The 22,644-nt window shown below is 25.9% G+C and overlaps 1 protein-coding gene across 1 annotated transcript in view; it reads right to left on the bottom strand.

Moving 5' to 3' along the window:
- Positions 1 to 22,644, bottom strand: part of LOC111620360 (PR domain zinc finger protein 10-like) — a 139,353-nt gene that overhangs the window by 33,495 nt on the left and 83,214 nt on the right. The window contains exons 10-15 of the mRNA XM_023362286.1: positions 21,018 to 21,127; positions 10,338 to 10,590; positions 8,378 to 8,589; positions 5,470 to 5,627; positions 4,414 to 4,720; positions 3,972 to 4,234 (exon numbers count right to left, since the gene is read on the bottom strand). Coding sequence (XP_023218054.1) covers positions 3,972 to 4,234; positions 4,414 to 4,720; positions 5,470 to 5,627; positions 8,378 to 8,589; positions 10,338 to 10,590; positions 21,018 to 21,127 — 1,303 coding nt within the window. The remainder of the gene's footprint in view (positions 1 to 3,971; positions 4,235 to 4,413; positions 4,721 to 5,469; positions 5,628 to 8,377; positions 8,590 to 10,337; positions 10,591 to 21,017; positions 21,128 to 22,644) is intronic.

Raw genomic sequence — 22,644 nt, 5'->3', positions numbered from 1 at the left:
AATGCAACAACTTCTCTAAATCTTCTTCAGATCTTATAACTCTAATCATATCACTAGGGATTGCTGAAGTTGCAAGGCCCATTTTCATTGGACAACCAAACATTGCTTCGTAGGGGGAACATTTGATTCCCTCGTGATATGCTCTATTTTTCATTGCCTGAATGAATCTTAAACCCTCTGACCACTTTGATAACTGATTGGTTTCCATCCACGTACTCAACATATTTTCTATGTCTTGATTAGCAGTCTCCACTGATCCTTGACTTTGGCTATGTCTTGCCTTTCCATGTACGATTTTTACATCCGGCCACATGGAGCATAAACTCTCAATAACTTGGTTAGAGAATTCTCGACCATTATTGGAATGAAGGATGCTCGGCGCTCCAAAAGTGGTGAAAATATCCAAAAGATGGTATGCAACTTCTACAGCGCGTTTAGTTTCAAGCGCACGAAGGATCACAGATTTGGTAAGATGGTCTTGGTAAACTAAAATAAATTTATAATTTCTATCTGGGTAGTTTGTAGATCTATTAGATCAACCTGACAGCATGAGTTCATTTCACTGTGAAGTAGAGGTCTGATAACAATGCCCTTTTTCAAAGCCTTCTGTTTCTTTTGGCAAGATTGACATAGCTTCAAATATGTCATAGTAGCCTCAACTGTTACATTTTTATACTTGTGGTTACATTCCTTAAGCATCTGTGTCCTTCCACCGTGACCAACAGCAACATGTGTTTCTTCGAGAATATTGAATAAGTCCTCGTAACAAATATAATACCTTATTTCTCCATCCTCCTCCTTCATAGGTGCAATTAGTTTTTCTTCGACGCCTATAGTCAAAATCTCGTAACGCCTTATACACCTGTAATGAACAGCTTGTTTCTTTTTCATGTTCTTTGTAGCTTTTACTTCCTCCAAACACGTTGCATATTTGTCCCTATTAAGTAAAAGTTATTATCTTTCTTGCTTGCAATGAGCTCGTCCATTATTTCATAAAATCTCCATTTCACACTCATCTTGATTCATAAATAACTTTTAGACAGAGAAATCTCAAACAAGATTAGAATTAATGTGCGCTTTCTAACGTGTCAAACGATGAAATGTGGCGAGCGAAGGCGGTGACGCGGTGCGGTGCAGAAAGCGGGAACTATTTTTTCAGCATTTACCATGTCTCTGAGGTAAAACCTAAGATATACCGAGTAAATGCTGGTAAAAGTTCGAAATTACGGATGATCACAGAACATTTCGGACTTTTACCACAGTTCGAGCATTTACAGTAACATATATATATAAAAATTTTATATATTTTGTGGCACCTTGATGCACACTTTGGGAACCTCTGAACTATAATTTTGAAGATTTACATAACACTAAAGAATTTATTTTTAAATCAATATATGACTGAATGTCATTTCTGTACTTTTATATAAATAACTTTTTTATAACAACAAAACTAATAAAATGCATTAATATATATAGATTGGAAAAGACAGGCCTAAAATTGTCCAGCTGGTCTTCAGATTCAGATTTGTTATTGTTAGACATACAATTATGGAAAATAAAAAAGCTTTGCAAAATAGAGATGGGTACTTAGCAGAATACTAGAGCTGTGAAAGCAACCTATTTTTGGTTAACTTTAACTCACTGTATTTTGTAAACTAACATAAATTATCACTCTGAATATAAGGTCAAAATTACTTCAATTAAGAAGAATGGTAGAGGAAGTAATTATGTTAACAATCTTTGAGCACCCTATATATATGTACATATTGATTATAATATGAAAAATTTTTTAGAATTGAGGATAAATAGCAATTGTACATTTATCTAAAACAGTTTTTCCCTTTAGGATCAGTTGTATAAATCTTAATCTCAAGGTTACATGCATTTTAGTTATTTCTCATTATATAAAGTAATAGTCATTNTAATAAGTATTACTTTTTTTAAAAGATCAAAAAAAAAATAAAAAAATAACAGGAGTAATATTTACAAAACCATTTTACTACACACAATAATATGATTTTAGTATTTTTAGCCTTATAACAAAATAATTTAGGAATAAATTTATCAGAAGACAACAAAACTGAATTCTGCATTGAAACATTGAATGAATTAGAAAAATTTGGTTAAAACAAAATAAAAACCAAACTTTTTTGAAATAATGAATATAGTAACCAAGTTAAATTCAACATAAAGTTAGGTTAAATGATAAAATTATGTCTTATAAAAAAATGTCTTGATACATATTAATCAATTATATAAAATCTTATATATTAGGGTATTTGTATGCATTCATAATCATCATTTTTTTCAAATGTTTTCCAAATAATGTATAAAAAAAAAAGTCTGAAATTATTTGGATAGTTTTAATATATTTTAGTGATGTATGATTTATTTCCAACTGCAATACAAAATTCATTTTCTGGTATTACATATTCATACGGTTGAACATTTAAAAAAACAAAAAAAAAAACTTAAATCAAGTTATTCATTTTATGTAAAATGTTTGAGAATAAAAAAATATGACAAATCAAATTGGAAATACAGGTAGCCCTTGGTTTATGCCGCAGTTCCGTTCCTACAAAAGCTGGCGCAAATCGAATTGACGTAAAATGAACCCATATTTACAGTGAGGTATAGGGTTAGGTTCTACATAAGTGAAAAATAAGCAAATAATTTTGTTTATTAATACAATATAATACAAAATAGATAAAATACATTTTAAAAATTAAATTTATATCATAAAATAAAGTGAAATGTTTTTATTAAAAAATTTTAGTTTCGGATTTCTTACATTTTTCGGAAAAAAGGATCCATCTTTAATTGTTTACATTTTTGTTTTCTTTCATTGAGAATTTCGGAATATGGTCGAATATGATGCTCCTTTTTACATTTGCACTTCGCTCCCCATCATTATCTAACTCACAAAGTTCATCCATCAGATTTTCCATACACATCGTTTCTTTATGCAGCGCTCGAGAAATGCTTTACAGTGAACAAACTGAAACTGGTTTCTAATTGGCTAACATTGCTCGTGACATCATTTCACTACACTCTCGCTGCATAAAGAAACGTGGGGATAGTTGAAAGGATACGTTAACCCTACGTAGAACTACAGATGGGTGGAGACACTGATTGGTCGGCCACCAGTTGCCATAGCGCATATATAAGGTCAGTTTTAGCAGGAAAATTGAAGGTGGCTAAGAGAGATAGATATTGTCTGACTGACAAGAAGTAGATATTGTCTGGCTAATAAAAAAGTATCATCTGGCCAATGAGAAGTAGATTTGTCTCACTAACAATAGTTTGTGATCGCTGGAAGTGCTACTGTGTTGTAAGGTGTTTTCCTGAACGAACTGATACGGGATACATTCATTGGCGCTATGGATTTGGATGCCATTTATTGGACTATTAAGTTTAATAACTTGACTCGTGGGTACCTAAACGTTTAGTATTTTAATATTAATTTAATGCATAAGTATACATACCCAATAATATTAAACAGAAAAAATAAATATATTCAATAAAAATCTTTGTTTTAATGAATATACAATGTCGTGGCTCGGTAAATACATCGACATTGAAATGAAAATCCATCTAGTATAGGAAAAATCGGAGAATTACACTGTGAAATGGCAAATTGCACAGCAACGTTATTGTGAATCGGCATAAATTGAGCTGGCATAAACCGAGGGCTACCTGTATAAATTCATTTTATAACAAACAACATATATCTTGAGGTATTTGCAGAAAAGGGTTGTAGCAATTCATCAATGCTATATCTATAGAAAAAATTTATCCTGAAACTGAAATAAAAATAAAATGTTTGCCTTTATATTCAAATGACAAAAAATATGGCTCTATCATTTATAAATATTAAAAGTTATACATATTAGAAAGACATTAAAATTTTTATTTATATAAAAAATGTCAATTTAGATGAACAAAATGTTTATTTTAAAATTAATTACCTGTGGATTTTAATATGGCAAGCAAGTGCAGAATTATTTAAGAATCGTTTGTAACAAGTATCACACTGTAGAGGTTTTGAATCTTCACTTCCATGAACCAAGTAGTGACGGATTAAACGTTCGTCAGAAGCAAATGACTTATAACAAAGGTTGCATTTAAATGGTTTCAAGGGATTGATCATACCACGAAAAGTGCGATGCTTTGTCAGAATTTTCCCATGAGAACTAGCATGTTCTATTAGTTCTTTCTTGCAACTAAATTCCTGCAATATAATAATTACAAAATGATTTCAAATTTTAAAAATAGTCTATAATCCATCTAATGCCATCTGAGACTAACTTTATAGTCAGTCTCAGATGGCATCTCTGTTGTATTAGATATTTCAATTTAAACAAAAAAACAAATAAAATATTAGTTTGTTTAATTTTCTCAAAAATTTACCTGTGTACATTCTGGACATTTCAGAAAAGTCTCTTCTAAGCATTTGCACTTCTCTTCATTCCCAACAGCTTGAAATCCATCCATTATAATGGTGTGTTCATTATATGTATCGCCCATTGAAGGATCACTCAGACCTACATCTTCTGCTGCATGAGTGAGTGTATGAAGATTCAGTAAGCTTGAATTATCAAAAGTCAGATCACAATGAGTACAAATCCATTCAGCTCCCTGTTTTCTTCTGAAAAGTGATTTGAAAGGTTTGATAACAGGTTCGGTTTCACCACGTTGTCTATGACGTCGAACATGTCTGTCAAAAATAATTTATTTTATAAATTAATTCTTATAAATTTTAAGTTAAAAAGAGGAACAAGTAGATAATATTTTGCAATTTATAAAATACATTGACCAGTAAATATATTTTATTGTCAGCTTAACATGATCCTTGAGTTATTCTCCAGGGGTTATAATTTTGCAAACTAAACATTTTAAAGAGATACAATGAAACTAATTTACAAGCATACTTCACACCTGAAAACCTTTCACAAATTAAAATCTCATGAACAAATAATTGAAAAGTTTGTATTTATTATGCTTAAAATTTGTATCTTTCATTGGCATAAAACAACATTCTACTCATGTTTCCAAACAACATTAAAGTGCTACAAAACCAATTTACCTATCAACCAATAATTTTGTATAAATTAAGTTAATTCAATTAATTAAATAAAATGTACAAAATGAGAGATGTAAATAAAGCAACACAAGAGAAGCAAAGATAACATATTATCAAACTTGCTTTTATTTGATAGAAAGAAAATGAAAGTTAGTTAATTAAGCAGAAAGCAAATAAAATAAAAATCAATTTTATTTTAGTTTTTTTCTAATTAATGAAACTGTAGGTGGAGGTAGATTATCTTATAAATCTGTTATAATTTTGAGATAAATTGTACCAAATAATTGCATTAGAATAAATAGTGCTATACAGTGTGAATGAAACAAATGGGAATTGAATTTACTTAAAAATACTTTTTAGTTATTTTTAAGTTATTAACAAACCTGTTTCTATTATATACATGACTGAATTTCATATCACAGATGGGACATTTATACTTCTTTTCTCCCGAATGCATTATCAAATGTCTTTGAAGGCTGTAATTTCTAGGAAACACCTTATGGCATATTTCACATTGAAATTCATCTTGTTTAGTGGAAATCTGAAAAAAATCAGATATAATTTTAGTATAAAAAGCATCATTATTTTAATAATGATTAATTTTTAAATATATATAAGATATATTAATAATTTATGCTTTAAAATATTTATTTCATTAATTTTTTGAATTATCCTCAATAAATTTCATATAGCAGTAATAATAAACAATTGTAAAGTCTTTAGAAAATATTTCTACTGTAAAAAATCAAAACAGAGTCAAATATAAGAATAAAAAATAATAATAATCAGAAAATGTTTTGCAACTTCATAAATCACTATCACATGCTTTTTAACTATAACTGTCTATACATTTAAGAGCTGATGCTGGACTTGATCTCAAAACATTCCTATATTTAAACCTGTTTTAATTTTATTTAACATATGGATAAACAAAATCAAAATAGATTCATATTTTTTTCTCTAAATGATACCTCCATTGCTTTCTAAATTTAAATTAAAATGAAAAACCCAATTAAATATTACTATATCCAATTAATTTATTTAAAATCAACACTTCACTAAAAGAATACCAGACTTCAAGACATCAGTGTTCAACTTAAATATGATATAAATCAAATTCTACATAAATAAATATTAACATTTAAGACAGATTTCAATATATGATTGAGCCACTTATTTCTTATAGCATATTGATAAGAAATATGATAATAATAATAAAGTTTAAATTTTCAAACAAACACAATCAAACTTAAAAAGAATATTGTATAATGAATACTTTCCATGAAATGTGACAATTTATTATATAAATTTTAATAAATTTTAAATAGAAAATTTATCAAACAGGAAATTGACTAGTAGTAAAAATAAAACAGTAAAGTGCTACACATGCATTTTACATGAATCAAACAGAAGGTATAGTATTTTTTACTGAAATTGAGAAAAAAATCTTATAATTGAAATAATAATGGCACTTATGATGATGCTAATTGTATTTAAATAACAAACAAAAATTTTGTCCATAACATTTTCTTCTGATAGAAACCATTTCATATAATTCTGAATGTAACAAAAAGGCCATTATTTGAAACTATTCTCAGATACAGATGTTTTGGTCTTCTTATGAGCACAATATAATATTGTATATGCAAGTATTAGTTGCAAAAGTAAGTCAGCATTTTATTCAATTCTAACATTTGAAAATATGAAAAATAAATTTATCCATTTTGCTAACAAAACAAAGTGAATTCACTATTTAAAAGTTATACTTCATTGAATGGGGACATTTTTAAATTAAAAAAAGACATTTTCATCAGAAAAGTTTGTTAAAATGAGAAAATTGATTAAATTTTTATTTTAATATTTTTCTAGTTAAATAGTTAATTGTTTAAGTCTTCCATAACATAAAAAAAACTTGATATGATTATCAAAAAATTTACTTCTTGTTTGTATATTTTATGTATTTCTTTTCTGTACATAGTAAAGCATCAAAAATCCAGACTAATTGGACCATATCCCATTCAGATTTTCAAATACAGTAGAGCATCAATTATCTGAATACCGATCAACTGAAAGCATTCCAGTTGGCAAATTCAAATTTCCAATAGTGCTATGGCGCTGCAATATTTTGCAATGTCCTGGGCTACTCAAATATTTTTATTGGTGTGCTTGTTTTAGCTGGCAGCACTGGTGCAACCATGTGAGGGTACTTAAGGACATGTCAGTATTTAAATGAGAATTTTTTTCCCCCATCATGTGTGGTGTTTTTCTGAGGACATGTGTGTTTGGACATGTGTCATGCTGAATCAGAACGTTTTTGTTACTAGTTCAACTTCCAAAATATAATTTATAACAATACAATATGGTTGCGCCAGTGCAGCCAGCTAAAACATGCACACCAACAAAAATAATATTGGAGTAGTCCAAGACANAAGCGACATGCAACAGAGAAAAATTTCAGCATGGGATAGGTTAATATATTATTTCATATATGATCAGTTATCTGAACAACCCCAGTCCCGAACTGTTTTGGATAATTGATGCTCTACTGTATGCAGTACATGTAAATTAGCATTTTAAGTACTATAAACTCCTAATACATTAATTCAATGTCAAATTTAAGTTCAAGTCAGTATTTCACAAGAAATGTAAGAATATTTACAAAGATTCCAGATATAATTTACAGAATCACTTATTTAAACAAAAAAATACACTAATCATAATTTCAAAAATAAAAAATTACAAATTTTAAATGAATGTTAAAACATCAACAATGCAAGGTCAAGAAAATGTTAACAATGAAGTTACTGTTGACGTTACTGTCCCTTTTTTGACAGCCAAATCTGGATTTATGACATCCAGATTTTTAATGCTTCATTGCATTTAAAATGACTTCTATGTGTATAATGAAATTTATTTTTGTTATTTTTTGCCTTTTTTATATTTAGTACATTCTTGCATTGCAATTTTTATATTCTGTATTTTTTTTACATATTGTAATTTTTATGCTCTGTTTATTTTACATATTGTATTATCAGGCTTTTCTTTTTATTTTAACTAGTTATTTTTAATTTCTTTGTTGGGGTATTAGTGCCTCCTAAAGACAAAAGACTATTTTAAAAAAAATTGAAAATAATGTTGTGCACATTTCATCATGTCTAATTAGTATCTGTTATCAATACTTCCAGTATTCTTCATAAAAAATGTTCTGCAATTATTACAGAATATTTTTCATGACATTATATACAGAACAATTATTAAGAACATTTTGTTAGAGAAAAAGGGAATATTTACATCATCAGGATCTTTCACTTTGGATCGTGCTCTTGTTTTCTTTTGAGCTCTAGTTCGTCCTTTAGTTCGACCACGAGTTCGAGATCCTGGACCTTCCTCGATTGTTCCATTTTCTTCGTCGTGGAAATTAAGGTGTTTCTGTAATTCTTCAGAATTTGAAAATCTTTTATTACATTCAAAACAAGGCCATGCTTTTTCTTCTTCTTCTAAAGCTAAAAAAAATTTCATAATAATAAATAAAAATCATTTTATAATTAAAGATTTAAAACATTATGTAACACTCAAAAGAAATTAAAAATACGACTTTTAAATATTTAAATCTTTTATTTACTTTTATATTTCTTAAGAAAATTGAAGCAAAATGTAACATTTGACACTAAACAGAATTTTCAACAGCAAGCATTTGAATTATGATGAAATTAACAATTTTATGAATAAGTCAAATGGTTTGTTAAATTTTAGAAATATTTATTTATTTATTTATATTTATTAAGAGTGTCATCTTCAAATAAAATTAATTAAATCATGTAAATATTAACTCAGTCAAAAATAGAAGTGAATAAGCATGTAGAAAGTAAGGCATGTTTTAGATTCAATGGCATCTTATATTCAAGTAAATACAGTAAGTTATTGTTATAATCAAATGTATCTTGTTTAAAAAACATTGCAATATTTTGAACAGAAAAAAATACAACAAAATATCCTTTAAACTGAATTAAATATAGTAGACTCATTGTAATCACAGATATTTGTTAAACTGTTTAATGGTATCAGAGTTAGTAAGTCCCACAGCATGAATGTGAAAAACCTATTAAAAAATTTTTGTACTCAGAACTCTGCTATCATTATCTTCTGGTAAATAAGCATTTTGGAGCTGTCTTTTTTCACTATTAGTCTTAACATATGGACAATAATGCACAATTGTCATCAGCTATCATCAATCTAAACTAGTGCTTTAATGGTTACAAGATGCATGTTAAATGTTTGAATTGTTATTTATGGTACAGTAGTTTAAACTGCTGGCATTTTTTTATTTCAGTTATATGCTACTGTATCTGTTGTTAAAGGCAATAGCAAGCAGACAATGCTGCATGAATACAATATTATTAATTAATACACCTTCAAGTTACACATTTTTTAACTGTTTTAATATGACCTTTTAACATTAGAGTTTAAAAAACAAGAATTTCCACTAATTGTAGATCATATTTACTTACCCAAGTTGTTATTATCAATATAAGTTAGTCCGAAAACAATAACAATATGTGAACAATTATAATAATTTTATTGGAAATTGAAATGCATTACATGGTATGATGTATCTCAACAAATAAAACCATGAATTGTATATTTCTTATTATAAACGATTTAAATAATGGAACAATCACCTAAGTGTTCAGAATACTGGGAGTTAAGTTCTGAACAATTAAGTGATAACTCTGATACATTCAGTTTCCAAACAAAGCCCATTTCTTATCATGCAGTCATCCAATAAATTTATGAGCATAATGTTTTCATAACACCAAAATAAAGAAATTTTAATGTGTTTTTCATATATTTTAGCATATAGATACAATACATGTATCAAATATTAATTTCTTCAATGTAAATTCTTAACAGATACTTCTGTAACTTTTGTTAATTAATTTTAAAATAAGATATCATATATATATATATGAAAAGAAAATTCTAACAATTTAAAATTCAGATTTTATTATTTTAAATTTAAAGTGTAATATATCTTATAACAGGGACAATCATCAAAAACTAATTTAAATAATTTCAAAAATATAGAAAAGAATTAAATTATAAGATAAGATAGCTTGTTACTTTTATGATAAGGAAATTTTCTGATCTAATAACTGAATTTAGGAATAAAATAGAATAATTTATATTAAAAACTTATCATGAAAAAAAATTATAAAAAAGTAAAGATTATACAAAAAAAAATTAAATATACCTTTTCTTTCCTCATCATTTGGTTCTAAAACTCTTAAACCCCACTTTTCTGCATATGTTCCAGAATACCATACCCGAAGTTCAGTTTTAGGATTAATGGCCTTTGTAGTATTAAAATAAAGAGATTGACCTTGTTGTACTAGCACCAAATTTTGTTCACGATAATGATCGGCTGGGCGAACGAATCGCATCCAGTTACTTAAAGATTCATCTGTTGTATCTAAATATGCTACAGTATGATCCTGCTGTTCTGTCTATAAGGAAATTATAAAGTTATCTTAATCTATTTGATCTTATTTAAATAGGATAGGATCAAACAGCAAATTCATTCAATGAGGAAATGAAACTATCAGAAGAAAAAAAACAAAAAATATATATAATGCATCTTTCAATTTAATCACAATATGTCATCAACAGAAATATTTAAACTACACAATAAAATGTGTAGATAATGCTGAAATATATTGTGATTTTTAAATATTGATGTCAGAAAGATAAAATAAATAAAAATAATGGAAACTATTTTATAATTAATTTACGAGGCCAATTCTGAAAAATGAAAGATTGTTTTCTTAACTATTTATTTATATTTTTAGCAAATCTCAATATCTCATTTCAAGGAACATACACATTTGACATTTACAATAATTTTCTTAATATCACCCAACACTTAGCTAACTGGATATCTTTTAATAAGAATTAAGTTACATTATTATTAAAATTACTGTATGCAAGAAATAGTGAGCATATATTCAATATGTTCGTAATAATTGTTGTTACTTTCCAATCCTACACTATTAGGTTAAGTATTTCATCCAGCAATATCAACATTCCAGGTTATTGATGACAAAACAATTTTATTAACTACTTTTTGTTGTTGCACATGCATTTTAGACCAATGTAACAATTTTGATCCCTCTTCACTGCCAAGAAAGCAATACATTTCTACATTAACTGCAGACAGATATTGATTACCAAATATACCATCCTATATGTGATAATGAATGATGTAATAATGTTGTTGTCATGTTTGCTACATAGTTTAAATATTACAAATTCACTTTAGTAATTTTAATCTATTTACAAGTATATTTTTTGAAGACTGGGCATATCAAGTTTGTATAATAGGAAGTAAGCATAAGTAAAAAAGTATTCTGAGATATATATATATATAATCATTATCCATCTGTATTTAATGTAGAAACATATTGCTTTCTTGACACTGAAAAGGGATTGAAATGTTACATCAATCCAAAAGGCATGTGCAACAACAAAAAGTAGTAATTTTGTCATTGTTAACCTTGAATGTTGATATTGATGGATAAAATACTGAATCTAATAGTTTAGGATTAGAGAGTAACAATACTAGAATACAGCTTCCCTAATTCATACAAATATTCATAATAAATCAACACTTGACAAATGTTAAAAAAAAAAAAAAAATGTAAGATTATCTTATAAGAGAATCTTTCAAACTTCGAGAAAGTTTAATCTCATAACATTAAAGTTTGAGTATATATTTATGAAGAATTTACTCATATATGATCATTGATATTGTAGGCAATTATGAAAATATCGAACTTAAAAGAAGAAACAACAGTAATATATATGAACTCATGCATTTCAATAGTAAATAAACTGCTTTAGTTAGGTTCATATTATATTAAAATATTTTAAAATTTATAAACATACACAGTTTACAAAATCCTTTGCTATTTCATTGAATTGTAAATTTTTCAATAAGTAACATGATAAAACCACTTATATTTACATAAAAAGTCAATCCAATATTTGAGATTTTTATATATACATAAAAATCTGTACTGCAGCAACTGAAAAGAACGAATAAAAGAATATATATATAAAGCCAGTTTACATTGGCATGTCTTAATAATTTCTAGAGACCCAGTTTCTTGGAAATGGTATTCTCAACAATCTGACATTATGAAGATAACAAATGTTCTAAGTGCCCATCTAATATTTTTAATAATGAATAATTTAAAACTGTATGATTTAATAATTTAGTTTGATTTTATAAAAAAGATATGCACCATTAAGAATTATAATATTCCAGCATTATCCTTTTCATTGTGTATTTCAAATCCTTCATATTCAATATAACATATTATTAAATGCAAAATTTACTAAAAGATATTTACTAGTCACAAATTGCTCAACGAATGAATTTACAGTTTCAACTCAATACCATAAAATTATTCATACCAATAAAACAAATTTATCTTTTGAATGATCCTCTTTTTTCACCAAAACACCTTCAATGGGTCCAAACTGTGTTCTTTTAGGGATTGTCTTTTTAGCAAATACACCGTATACTAAAAATAATTTTTATTCAAATTAGCACATGAATACATCTTCCTTCATAGAAAAAGAAGACAATAGCAAATAAAGTTTCGATATTATTATATTCAACTTTTTACATACTGATCATTATAATAAATGATATCAAATTTTAAAATTAACATTTATATTTTAATTTTAAAAAGTTTTATTCTAAATCATCGATTGAAACATGTGTATATATATATATAATTTATCTAGTGAGACTTCATGCATAATAATTATTGAAAGCAATAGCTTCTGTTACAATTGTATACGTTCTAAATGTTTGCTGAAAAATATAAGACAAACTTTTAAAAAAATTAGCAATAATGTCTAAAATTATTTCTTTAAAATTTAAATATACTTCCTTCTGATAGAAAAATGTAAATCATCACTTACTTTTCTTTATTGTTTTAAAATAAATTTCTTCATTAAAATATATATGTTTTAAACTTTATACACCTTATTTATATTAAAAAGATAACAATTTTGAAATGCAAGATTATACAAAATAGTAAATAATTTTAGACATCATAATTAACTTTTTAAATGTGATAATTTTGAATTTTATAGATAATTGTTTGTAAAGAAATATACAATATGAAGTAAGTAATAAATTATAAACAGACAGTCTGCACAATTACTTATGCAAATTTTCTCATTCAAATAAATCACTGACAACATTAGTTTAATGTAGAAATCTTTTAAATACTATTAATGGCCATATTCACCATCTTAACTTAACTCATGATTTATATGTTATTTTACATTTAAAGTAAAATTGTGCTCATTACACATTAATTCTAGACTTACTCATAAATCTGAATAATGATCTAACTCACTTGTATTGGTAATTTAATGCTGATATTACAGGTTAGCTCATGTACTGATTTATTTTTCTGCATTGTTTTAAGACAAATACAATCATCAAAAAACCTGAATGGATTCAAATACTTGAAAAGTGATTCATAGTATTAAAAATGATTACATTGTTGTACAATATTTAAAATATGTATTTAGTGTTTTTGTTTTTTCTTGTCTTTTATTTTGATTTTTGAATTACTTAATTAAAAAGGCATTAATTTTTTATATTATTTCATTATAATTTTATTTTCATTTTTTCATTTTTATATTTTTTAAATTTCCAATATATTTTTATATTTCATGGCCTGCTCTAACAGAACATCTTGGTAGGATATGAAGCTAAGATTATAGAAGTTAAAGGAGAGAATTTAAGAGGCACACAAAAGTCTTGAATCCAGAAAAAAAATCTTGGAAGAGGACATTATCAACAATAAGGATCTGGAAAGTTTTCCAACAATATGGAAATGGCTATTGAATAAGAGGAAAGAAAAATGTAGGAATGGCAGTCATTAGAGAAGCAAATAAAATTTATTACGTAATATTTTTGGTGTTTTGAGTTTAAAAATATTTTTGTAATGAAAATATGTTGATTGTGAAATTAAATAATTTTTAAAAATATTGTTAAATATGTAAGGAAAAAAACATTTTTCTTTAAAATGTTCATAGAGGCTATTCTAGAGATGGATATTTCATCTGTTTTTGATTTAAAATATTCCAGAATGTTTATGTTTTTTCTTATTTTTTGTAAAAATTTTTGTTTGTTTTGATCTTATTCCCTGATTATGGGTTGAATACGTCCAAAAACATCTTGGAATTAGTATTTGTTTCATTTTTTAACTTTATAAGTTCAAATAATTTTTTTAAACCAGTAAACTCTGTTATCTTTATTAACAACTTAAAAATTTAGTTAGAGCATAAAAATTTGCATAGATATATAATAAGCATTCAAACAAAACTTAAAGATTTTCTAACAATTTCATGTGTCAATTTGAAAATTTTGTAATTCCGTATTAGAAATTATATTTGGGGATATGAAAAATAAAGAAATTCTTAAATTAGAAATTACAAGTTCAATCTCAAGATATTTGATTCTTAATCTGATGGCAATGATGGTGAATATGGCTTTAAAATTTATCCATAAAATTCTGAATTACATAATGGAGGTAATTTAAAATTTACTTTCAACATTCAAAAGTTACTCAATAACTCTCTTAAGAATAAAGTTTATTTTGTTTTAATAAAATATTTTTATAATATATTACATTAACATAATTTTTCAACTATATTTTTGTGAATAATTAAGCATGCAAAATAAATAAATTATTAAAATCTTTTTAATCATTAAATATTAATGAAAATATATTTACTAAATTTTAAAATAACTGTGTATTATAAACTCTCTATATTAAATTTTATTATAATGTAAAAATTATCTAGGTTTTTTCTATTATAATCATTTCAGAGATATTTTTAGTAATAATATCTTACTTGGTTCTCCATTCTCTTTTAGAAAGATTTTGTTAACGTATAAATAAGTCGCGGGAAGGCTTGCCCATGCTCGACTAAGAACAGGTTTATCAAATATAAGTTGAATCCTATGATGAGGGCAATCTTTTTCATAATATTGATTGCAGTCTTCACACCCTATTCACCAAGAGATAACATTATATTTCTAATTCATGTGCAGAAAATAAAAATAAAATGATTGACATCTATACAACTAAACTGTTTATTTCAAAAAATTATAATAATTTATCTATTTTCAAATTTAACTTTAAATCAATATATTAAGTTATAATTACAACATTTTCATTTAAATGAACATATAATATTATTATTATATTAAATGAGCATACAATAAATCAATAGTATAAATAAATTTTGATGTAAAATTTTAATCAATAATTAATACAACTGATTTTTATTACCCTATCAATATCATTGGAATTGGAGTTTAAGAAAAATATTTTTTGTACAAATATACTAATTATATTTAATTTATAAAAACAAATTAATTCAATTTAAAAGTTGTATTTTAAAACTCATATTCAAAGAATGCTACAAAATCTTATATTCCTGTCTGTGGATCATATTTGTTTTGGATGGTTATGATCTCACCAACCACAGATCAATTTAAAGACAATCTTTTCTGTCTATAGAATTATTACTTTCATCTGGATACAGTCAACAACCACATTTAATTTTTATTCTTAAATATAAAATCATCGTTAGTAATGAATTTTTTATATATAAACAAGTCATGAGAGTGTAAAATGGTGTAAATTTTTCACTGACATTTTATATAAATTTTTTCATCATTCCATATCATTCCATAGAGATTTTTTACATATTTTATCAAGATTTCTTAAAGAATATATTATATTCTATACAATATAAAATTCTAATATAAATTTATTGAATAATAAATCATTCCACAGTAATTCATATAGTAAAATATTAGAGTTTGTTCAATTAATTTTATCTGATAATTAGGGCCAAGTTTTTTCCTTGAAAATACAAACTGAGATGCTTTTTGTGATATTAAATATTCCATGTACAGAAAAGTTACTAGGGAGCCTGACATTACATTTGAACTTACAATACACGATTCATCTTGTATTGTAAGTTCAAATGTAATGTCAAATTCACCAAAAGGATAAATGTAAAAGTAAAAAAACAAAATGTTTTTAATTTAAAGAAACTATATTTGTAATTTTATAACAGCAAGAAAACTATTATAAAGTAATAGTAAAGAAATTAATAATCTATTATCTACAGTCAGATTTCTAACAGATTTCAGTGGATTCCCCCGCCCATTTAACATTTGGAAGTCAAAAGTAAGATTTTGATTGACTAAAATTTCAACTGTGAAACTTAAAGGGATTGATCGAGTATACACATTATGTAATTTTGGAGATGGGTATGTACAATGGCATTATAGAGCATTACAGCAGGCTAGGATGGTAGTTGAAATGTATAAAAATAGTTTTGTGTAATTTATAAACAATCCCAAATTTTTGATAAGATGCAGTTTAAAAACTTCTGAAGCAAATCCATTTTCTGGTCATGGACAAGGATCTCCATCTGTTGTACTTACAAAATTTTCTTAAATGGGAACATTTTATATGAGAAAAATTTACACATCTCTTATGGGGGGAAAAACTGGGACTTTTGAAATCAAACTTTCCACATGGAAAAACTTCTCATGTGGAAACTTCTTAACTGAATTCCACTGTATATTCAAAGGTGAAGATCAATTTGTTAAAAATACAAATGAAAGTTTATAAAGCTATTATCCTAATAACTGTAACATTAAGCTCTATGTACTGTACTTCAGAACAGTAAATTTAATTATTAAATTAGTAAGGTCAAAAAGACAAAAGTGATGCTTTCAAAAATTTGAAAGTAAATTACAATTATAAATTATTATACTAATTATTTTCAGTTAACATTTATATAAATGCAATTATAAGAAGAAACCAAAACAAATATTGTTATATTTAAAACAGTTTAAAATAAATTATATTCTTTAAATTATATAATTTTAAAAAACTTATTAAAAATATTACTAGACATTTTACAGACAAAAGCTAAAATACATTTATACAAGGGCAGGCTGAAAAGTAATGCACACATGCTTGTAGAACATGAACAAAAACAAATAGCAAGATCGGGCAAAAAGTACATTAAAGTACAATTCTTAAGCTTCAAAATCATATATTTATTTTTCAACATAGCCTTAATGATGACTAACACATTTCTCCCAACATGTAACAAGTTTTTCATTCCGTCACTGAAAAATTCTTCCGACTTTTCTCGAATCCAGAACTTGACAGCTGCCTTCACCTCATTGTCTGAGATGTAATGATTACCCTTGAGGTCTCTCTTAAGTAGAGAAAACAAATAAAAATCACAAGGCACAAGATTGGGGGAATAAGGAGGATGTGGAATCAGTTCAAACTTCAGGTTTCGCAGAGCCTCTCCAGTTGCGCGCGAGGGGTGTGGACGAGCATTGTCATGTTGCAAGATTATTGGTGCCAGGCTGCCTCTAACATGTCAAACTCAATGTCAGATGTGTTTTAGAGTCTGTATGTACTGAGAAGAATTAAACATTGCAACAAGATGCAACGGTAATTGTCTGTGGCAGTGATTGGACTTCTGCTGCATGTTTCATCAGCAATTATGACTTTTCCAGGCTCGCAACCACATAATTTTATTATCCATCAATTTACAATAGACCTATCAACAGCATCATCACAATAAACAGCCTTTAAACGTAATTTTTTCAGCATTTAAAAATTCAATAACTGCACACTATTTAACTCGCGTTGACATAGCACCAGAACATGTCTCGATATTTCCACTTCTCAAAATATACTGAATGAATGCAACAACCTCAAACTGCACATGCACATAGAGGAGGAATGTTACTTCCATATGCCATCTGGCATGCTTCTGAAAATCATTTTGTTTGTGCTCTACAAGCATGTGTGCATTACTTTTCAGCCTGCCCTCGTATAAATCTGGAAACAAACTTTTATACATTACTGTTTTAATATTTATTAAATTTAAATTCATTTTAATAAGCCTAAGATAGAGAGAACCCTATAAATTTGGATCATTGCATGTTGCAATTATTTATAAATGAATAATCAAATAATAAAACAATAATTATCAAATCATTTAGTGTGATTCATCAAGAAATTTTTTAAGCTTGATCTTGAAAATATATATACAGTACTTTCCTTTATGATTATTATTAAAAAATTATTAATATAAAAATACCAAATATTTTTAAACAATATAATATTTATTTTAAACTTATCTTCAATATATGAAATGGATTTTAAATAACCAATATTTTCTGAAAATATTTCAAAAAACAAGCATTGAACTAGTTTTGTTTCCAACTGACTCAGAAAACTAATATCATGTAACACTTGACATAATCATATTTAAATTATTATGATATTAGTTATATACATATTTATATACAGGGTGTCCACACAAAACTGACCACATTCACTGACTGAATAAAACTAGGCCAACTTAAAGAATGAAGTTATGAAGGTTTCCATGCTTTGTGAATAAAACTTTTTGAGTGTTTTATTTTTGGGGGTCTGATTTTATTTTGTCCTTTTTTTCCAATAAAAAAATTACAATAATTTACTCATCCAATGACAGAGGCCACTTTTATATGTGACACACTGTATTGTGTGTGGTATGCATTAGTGGTGTTCAATATTATAGAATATTAGACTATTGATATGATCTTTTCCAATATATAAGTCCGAAAAATAAACACTAGTTAATATTATTATTGATGTTAGATATTACTGATATTGAGAATTGTCAAAATTTATAAAATAAATTAATTTAATGGTGCACTACTAATGAAATTTGAAATTGTCAATGAATTTCATTTGTTTGTAATTTAAATGTTAATTTTGATTCTAGTATCAACAGTTAAACAATTTCTAACCTATTTTCTTGAATTCCTGTACACTTAATGTTTGGAATTTAAAATTTGCTTTTGATTGGCTGACATAATTCAAGTGTAAACAATTTTGAACTTGAATTTAAAAACTAATCCTTTCCAAAATTTTAAATTTCTTGTAATTGGTTAAGAGAAAAAAAAAAAAAAAACACAGTTAACTTGATGATTTTAAAAACAGTATAAACAGGNACAATAAAATGTGTAGATAATGCTGAAATATATTGTGATTTTTAAATATTGATGTCAGAAAGATAAAATAAATAAAAATAATGGAAACTATTTTATAATTAATTTACGAGGCCAATTCTGAAAAATGAAAGATTGTTTTCTTAACTATTTATTTATATTTTTAGCAAATCTCAATATCTCATTTCAAGGAACATACACATTTGACATTTACAATAATTTTCTTAATATCACCCAACACTTAGCTAACTGGATATCTTTTAATAAGAATTAAGTTACATTATTATTAAAATTACTGTATGCAAGAAATAGTGAGCATATATTCAATATGTTCGTAATAATTGTTGTTACTTTCCAATCCTACACTATTAGGTTAAGTATTTCATCCAGCAATATCAACATTCCAGGTTATTGATGACAAAACAATTTTATTAACTACTTTTTGTTGTTGCACATGCATTTTAGACCAATGTAACAATTTTGATCCCTCTTCACTGCCAAGAAAGCAATACATTTCTACATTAACTGCAGACAGATATTGATTACCAAATATACCATCCTATATGTGATAATGAATGATGTAATAATGTTGTTGTCATGTTTGCTACATAGTTTAAATATTACAAATTCACTTTAGTAATTTTAATCTATTTACAAGTATATTTTTTGAAGACTGGGCATATCAAGTTTGTATAATAGGAAGTAAGCATAAGTAAAAAAGTATTCTGAGATATATATATATATAATCATTATCCATCTGTATTTAATGTAGAAACATATTGCTTTCTTGACACTGAAAAGGGATTGAAATGTTACATCAATCCAAAAGGCATGTGCAACAACAAAAAGTAGTAATTTTGTCATTGTTAACCTTGAATGTTGATATTGATGGATAAAATACTGAATCTAATAGTTTAGGATTAGAGAGTAACAATACTAGAATACAGCTTCCCTAATTCATACAAATATTCATAATAAATCAACACTTGACAAATGTAAAAAAAAAAAAAAAAATGTAAGATTATCTTATAAGAGAATCTTTCAAACTTCGAGAAAGTTTAATCTCATAACATTAAAGTTTGAGTATATATTTATGAAGAATTTACTCATATATGATCATTGATATTGTAGGCAATTATGAAAATATCGAACTTAAAAGAAGAAACAACAGTAATATATATGAACTCATGCATTTCAATAGTAAATAAACTGCTTTAGTTAGGTTCATATTATATTAAAATATTTTAAAATTTATAAACATACACAGTTTACAAAATCCTTTGCTATTTCATTGAATTGTAAATTTTTCAATAAGTAACATGATAAAACCACTTATATTTACATAAAAAGTCAATCCAATATTTGAGATTTTTATATATACATAAAAATCTGTACTGCAGCAACTGAAAAGAACGAATAAAAGAATATATATATAAAGCCAGTTTACATTGGCATGTCTTAATAATTTCTAGAGACCCAGTTTCTTGGAAATGGTATTCTCAACAATCTGACATTATGAAGATAACAAATGTTCTAAGTGCCCATCTAATATTTTTAATAATGAATAATTTAAAACTGTATGATTTAATAATTTAGTTTGATTTTATAAAAAAGATATGCACCATTAAGAATTATAATATTCCAGCATTATCCTTTTCATTGTGTATTTCAAATCCTTCATATTCAATATAACATATTATTAAATGCAAAATTTACTAAAAGATATTTACTAGTCACAAATTGCTCAACGAATGAATTTACAGTTTCAACTCAATACCATAAAATTATTCATACCAATAAAACAAATTTATCTTTTGAATGATCCTCTTTTTTCACCAAAACACCTTCAATGGGTCCAAACTGTGTTCTTTTAGGGATTGTCTTTTTAGCAAATACACCGTATACTAAAAATAATTTTTATTCAAATTAGCACATGAATACATCTTCCTTCATAGAAAAAGAAGACAATAGCAAATAAAGTTTCGATATTATTATATTCAACTTTTTACATACTGATCATTATAATAAATGATATCAAATTTTAAAATTAACATTTATATTTTAATTTTAAAAAGTTTTATTCTAAATCATCGATTGAAACATGTGTATATATATATATAATTTATCTAGTGAGACTTCATGCATAATAATTATTGAAAGCAATAGCTTCTGTTACAATTGTATACGTTCTAAATGTTTGCTGAAAAATATAAGACAAACTTTTAAAAAAATTAGCAATAATGTCTAAAATTATTTCTTTAAAATTTAAATATACTTCCTTCTGATAGAAAAATGTAAATCATCACTTACTTTTCTTTATTGTTTTAAAATAAATTTCTTCATTAAAATATATATGTTTTAAACTTTATACACCTTATTTATATTAAAAAGATAACAATTTTGAAATGCAAGATTATACAAAATAGTAAATAATTTTAGACATCATAATTAACTTTTTAAATGTGATAATTTTGAATTTTATAGATAATTGTTTGTAAAGAAATATACAATATGAAGTAAGTAATAAATTATAAACAGACAGTCTGCACAATTACTTATGCAAATTTTCTCATTCAAATAAATCACTGACAACATTAGTTTAATGTAGAAATCTTTTAAATACTATTAATGGCCATATTCACCATCTTAACTTAACTCATGATTTATATGTTATTTTACATTTAAAGTAAAATTGTGCTCATTACACATTAATTCTAGACTTACTCATAAATCTGAATAATGATCTAACTCACTTGTATTGGTAATTTAATGCTGATATTACAGGTTAGCTCATGTACTGATTTATTTTTCTGCATTGTTTTAAGACAAATACAATCATCAAAAAACCTGAATGGATTCAAATACTTGAAAAGTGATTCATAGTATTAAAAATGATTACATTGTTGTACAATATTTAAAATATGTATTTAGTGTTTTTGTTTTTTCTTGTCTTTTATTTTGATTTTTGAATTACTTAATTAAAAAGGCATTAATTTTTTATATTATTTCATTATAATTTTATTTTCATTTTTTCATTTTTATATTTTTTAAATTTCCAATATATTTTTATATTTCATGGCCTGCTCTAACAGAACATCTTGGTAGGATATGAAGCTAAGATTATAGAAGTTAAAGGAGAGAATTTAAGAGGCACACAAAAGTCTTGAATCCAGAAAAAAAATCTTGGAAGAGGACATTATCAACAATAAGGATCTGGAAAGTTTTCCAACAATATGGAAATGGCTATTGAATAAGAGGAAAGAAAAATGTAGGAATGGCAGTCATTAGAGAAGCAAATAAAATTTATTACGTAATATTTTTGGTGTTTTGAGTTTAAAAATATTTTTGTAATGAAAATATGTTGATTGTGAAATTAAATAATTTTTAAAAATATTGTTAAATATGTAAGGAAAAAAACATT

This window comes from Centruroides sculpturatus, unplaced genomic scaffold (genome assembly GCF_000671375.1).
Source record: "Centruroides sculpturatus isolate CEXI.00-Female unplaced genomic scaffold, Cexi_2.0 scaffold32, whole genome shotgun sequence".
NCBI classification, from domain to species: domain Eukaryota; kingdom Metazoa; phylum Arthropoda; class Arachnida; order Scorpiones; family Buthidae; genus Centruroides; species Centruroides sculpturatus.
The sequence above is the reverse complement of the archived record's forward strand: the minus strand, read 5'-3'. Positions and strand labels throughout refer to the sequence as shown.